General features: G+C 32.8%; 1 protein-coding gene across 1 annotated transcript; it reads left to right on the top strand.

Annotated features, from left to right (window-relative positions):
* Positions 1-4,306: 4,306 nt before the first annotated feature.
* Positions 4,307-4,666, top strand: LOC124375120 (ctenidin-3-like; the record flags this gene model as incomplete). Its single annotated transcript, XM_046833227.1, has 1 exon — positions 4,307-4,666. A coding segment is annotated over one exon (360 nt), but the record flags the coding sequence as incomplete, so codon positions are not given.
* Positions 4,667-5,280: the final 614 nt, after the last annotated feature.

Raw genomic sequence — 5,280 nt, 5'->3', positions numbered from 1 at the left:
TGAGTTAGGACGACGATTTTTGTTATCATTAAACTGTACAACGTACCTATATAATTATCGAGAAAAAAAATCACTTCCGCTCGGTAAATACCGAAGAAAAGCTCTCTACAGATTCAAGTTTTGACGATTTTGGATTTCATTGGTTGAATGGTTGAGGTAAAAGTGGTACTTAGGATTATGTTAGGACGGTGATTTTAGGTATTAATTCAACGCCGATTAATACATATATAATTATCAAGAAAAAAAAAACAATTAAATCACTTTACATTAGCGACTTTTTTCCTATGGAGTCCCACAGGGATCTATACAAGGACCAGTCTTGTTCCTTGTGTACATCAGCAGGCGGAACTCATCGCTCCTGAGAGGGAAAATCGTCCAGTATGTTGACGATACAAACGCTCTGCATTAAAGCTCCAATAAAACATGAATTAGAAATCATTTCCTTTTTAGAACTGAATTCATGTATTCAGTTTTTTTCTAAATTAAATCTGAGGACCAAATCAACTTCAAATCAAATGCACTAAATTTCTGTTTGCGGCAAAGAGAGATTGAGGATCGCGCCGATGTGATGGCGGACATGTCCTCAAAGGAAACTGATTCCACCAAGTTCCTGGGAAATGTCCCTTTTAATCGAAGCTGCTTGGACAATCACATTGAAAGTACCTCCCAAAAGGTTTCTTCAGGCTTTATGCTCTACGGAACCTTTCAAAATTTTGCTCCCGGGATGTACTAAAAATGGCCTCTTCGGCCTTGTACCCCCCCGTCTAATGTACGAGTTGAGGCTAGGGGCAGCTGTTCAAAATACAAATTTGAGCGAGTATTTAGAATCAAAATAAATCTGTCCGCATCATTTCAAAATTGAAATTTCGAAATTCATGCAGAGATCCTTTAGGGAGCTTGGATTGCTAATTTTGCCCTGTCTCTACACCTCGATATCGCCCTGTACTGCTGTTTAATTGCGAGTTGGTCCGGGGCGGGACGCCCTCAATAGGGACAAAAACAGGGACAACCTTGGGTTTACACCCACAGAACAGCCCTTTTAAAAACGTTTGCCATCCGAGGTTGGTGTTAAGCTGATCAAAATGTCCCTGATAAATTAAAAATTTGAATGAACCAACAAAATTTAAAGCCGATTGAGACACTTTTTGGTGCGAGGGTTTTTTACTCGTGGAAGAGTTTATGATGAGCCGCTGGATGAAATTTAAAGAAATTGGATCACCTCTATTTCGGGGTAAAATTTAGAGGATTTTAAAACGTATGGCGTAAGTATGGTCTTAGGAATGAAGGGACTGTGTATGAACGGGGTAAATGAGGCAATTTAAAATAGATGTAAATTTATTTAAAAATAATCAAATTTGACGATTGTATGCAATTTTTATTATTGTTGGCCAATAAAAATATTATTGTTTTTATTTATTATTCCCCCGGTCGGAAATCCCGGGGAAAAAGCTCTACTGATTCAGTTTTTTGACGTTTTGGGATTTCACTGGTTGAGTAGTTGAGATAAAAGGGGTATTAGAATTATTTAAAAACATTGATTTTAGGTATAAATTGAACGCCGATAAATCTATATAATTACAAAGAAAATTTGAAAAATCGCTTCCGGTAATAATACCCCGGGAAAAATCTACTGATAAGAAGTTCCGACTACTTTGGATTTCACTGACTGAGGTTTTATTTCTTTTCCTTAGTATATTCCGATCGGAAGTGATTTTTTTTGTTTTTTTCTCTCGATAATTATATAGTTTTTTATTAGTCGGGTTGCTTTAAATCTCTAAATTCAATGTCCTAACATAATTATAAGTACTATTTTCCTCAACCCTCAACCAGTGAAATAAAAAATCGTCAAAACGAATCAGTAAAGAGCGTTTCTTCGGTATTTCCCGCCAAAGTGTTTTTTTTCTCGATAATTATGTAGGTAGTAGGTACATTTAATGATAAAAAAAATCGTCGTCCTAACTCAAAAAAAAAATACCACGTTTACCTCAATAACCAAGTCCGAAGTAGTTGAAGTTCTAATCTTTAGAGTTTTTCAGGTGTATTTTATTTCCGACCGAAAGTGATTTTTCCGATAATTATATACTCGTCTACAGTGTAATGAACAAAAAAAATGTCATTATAACTCATTCATAAATCCCCCAATCAGTGAAATCCAAAGTGGCCGAATTCTAATCAGTTTTTCCCGGTGCTTTTCCGACCGTTATTTTGTCTGTGCCCGAGCAACGCTCAAAATCGCCCTTCTTTTCAAAGGGGTTTTTCGGCCGTCAGTGGCCCAAGTCCCCGAATTGGTATTTCATTTTTTCCACAGAATATGTTGAGTCAATTATACGCTTGAGTGAAGGTCTGTTGTGTTATTTTTCTTTCTTATCCAGTGAATCCAACATCACTTTCGTGCCTTCTACCCGGCCAGAATCGAACTTCGAAAGTTTCGTAGCTTACAAGAAAATTTGTGGTACAGGTTGCTGTGAGAGTTAATTTGCCCTTTTCATATTTCCCTTTTTATAAGGCGTATTACTAAAGCTCCAGTTTTTTTGGTATTTACCTTTTACCATGAATTTATTGGCAAATAACACACAAAACGTCCCCCCCGGGTCCCCCGGTTTCGGACCCCCCCCCCCGAACGAAATTTCGGCTACGCTACGTTAAGATCCTTAACAGAACACAATCTGGCAGTTCTGTTAATTTTAGTAGATCTTTTGCACTGACCTTCACAACCTATCGACACCAAAAGTCCACTATCGCCATGAAAAAACCCAATTGAAAAATATCACACTGAAAAAAAGCAACTTTAAATGTTATTCATGCTACAATTGATAAAGTTTTTCCCAAAATTTTAAAAATGCAAGAACGTGTTACAGATCAGCTTAAAACAATAATTTCTCAACAATTTGGGTAAAAGATACAATAGTTTCTACTTCAATCATTTTTAAAAAATGAAAACTACTTTAAAATTTCTTTAAAAAAAAGATATAAATTTAATAAAGTATAAATGATTTTTGAATTGTATTCTCAATGGTCTATATCATTTGAACGGAATATTTTTTCTTTATGATTTATTTCCATCAGGTTATTTACTTCTAATCTTTTCTTTGTATTTTCTTAAAATGTTATAATGTTGCCAGTTGTTATTATAACTTGGATTCAAGAGGATTATTAATTTGCTAAAAATTCAGATTTTTCCATGAAAAGGGGAAAATTTTTTAAAGATAACTACAAGACTTTTTTTATAGCTAAAACTATGTTATGCTAAAAAAAATTTAAGCAAAATAAGAGAAGGATTTCAAATACACAAAAAAACATAAATCATGAACGTGTTGTAAAACAAGAATTTTTATTAAACAAAACCCATTTTAAATGTTTGATTATAGCAGAATTTTAAAATTTGAAGCATGCTTGAAAAGCTTACATAGTGATCTCAACATAAATAAATTTAAAACGTAACTAATTTTTTTTTTTGTTTAAATTTAAAAATTTAATTACCAAAATTCTATGAATTGCTAAGAAGGAATAACAACTTTTAAAAAAAGAATTGCTCCTTCTAACATAGAAAATGGAGAAATACTAACCAAGTATTCGTACAACGAAATGCATTTGAACCCTAGAGTAATTAAAAACATTCAAAATTAACACTTATTGAAACAAATAAAATTTAAAATTTTAAATTTTAATTTTGTTTTTATAACATTTTTAAACCACTGAAATAATTTAACCAAGTTTGTTGTTTCCGTAGTTGACAAGTATTGTAAGTTTAACTGCTTTATCAATGTTATTTCTGTGAACTGTGATGTCAATAATTAGTATTCTAGTGTTATACAACCATTACACCAACTAAACTAGTTATTAACTATCAATAAATCTAAAGCTTTATTCAGAATAGTGGACTTGATGCAAATAGAGATGCTTAAAATATAACCCATATGAAAGTTCAGTATGGTTTTCAATAACAATATCTTTCATTTTCAAGCTAACTGTTATAATATATTGTCTCATATTGCATGTCAATGCTGGTCCTACATTGGAAGCACAGGAATTTTCAGCAATTGATGATGAACTTATAAGAATTTTAGACAGCCCAAAGGATGAACAAGAATGGGATTACATGTTGGCAAATATCACTAATATTATCAAAGAAATTGAACTGTACATGAAAGATATGAAAGAAGACAATCAAGAAATGATACAAAAAGCATATGCAATATACAAACTTGGAAAACCTAAATTTATTGATCACACTTTTAGTGAACCAGATGTCCAGGGATTTGGGAAAGTGACAGACAAACAATTACTGGACTTACACGTACTTTAGAGACAAACTGGACAACTTGTGGAACGACTTCTTGGACATTCTTAGTGAAAAAACTGGTGAAACACTTGATTATGGTATTCATGCGCAATATCCCGGATACGGTCCAGATGGAGACCACGGCTACAATGGAGGAGAGGGTTATGGTGGCAGAGGTCAAGGTTATGGTGAAGGGTGGAATGGAGGGAAGGCTATGGTGAAGGCAATGATGATGGGTATGAAGGAGGTTACGGGGAAGGTTATGGTGGGGGTTTATAGAGGAGGGTATGGAGGAGGTTTTAGAAGGGGAAGAGGAAGAGGAAGAGGCAGAAGAGGGGGAGGTGGTGGAGGCTACGGTGGTGGAGACTTTGGGCCACCATATCGGTAACTTATATTTGTGTTAAAATAGTAATGCTTTATTAACAAGGCACACATTTTGTTATTATTTGTGAAATTAAGTATTTAGATATGATAAAAAGTCAAGTAAATACAAGTAAAATAAACAATTTAAAATAAATATTGACTAACAAACAAATTATTAATCAAACATTTTAAACTCTCTACGTATTTTTATTTTCTTTATCTACCCAAAGTAGTAACAATTACTGCATGCTTGATAATATTTGTTTACCATATAAATATATTATAGTTTCTTGGAATTGCATAAATATTAGTAAAATTTAATACATTTCCTAAACTTATCTATAATTAACATAATTTTGAAGTGAAAAATATTATTATTATTATATTATAATATCAAATACATTGAAATTTTCTTATTAAAAACTCAATACTATTTAATTAATTATTTGCTTTTGTTTATTAAGAAGTAATATTGGTCTGTAAAGAGTTCAAAGGACCTTTCTAAGATAGTCTCATACCTCTTGTCCAATCATTTAAATATATTCAATCCTTTTACATGAGAAAGATTGTTCATGTGATATAGTTCATTTTCTTTCTTTAAAAAATTTGATGACAATTAAAAATCCGTGGGGAAT

Source organism: Homalodisca vitripennis, unplaced genomic scaffold (genome assembly GCF_021130785.1).
Source record: "Homalodisca vitripennis isolate AUS2020 unplaced genomic scaffold, UT_GWSS_2.1 ScUCBcl_13626;HRSCAF=23938, whole genome shotgun sequence".
Taxonomy (NCBI): domain Eukaryota; kingdom Metazoa; phylum Arthropoda; class Insecta; order Hemiptera; family Cicadellidae; genus Homalodisca; species Homalodisca vitripennis.
This window is presented reverse-complemented; position numbering and strand designations above follow the sequence as displayed.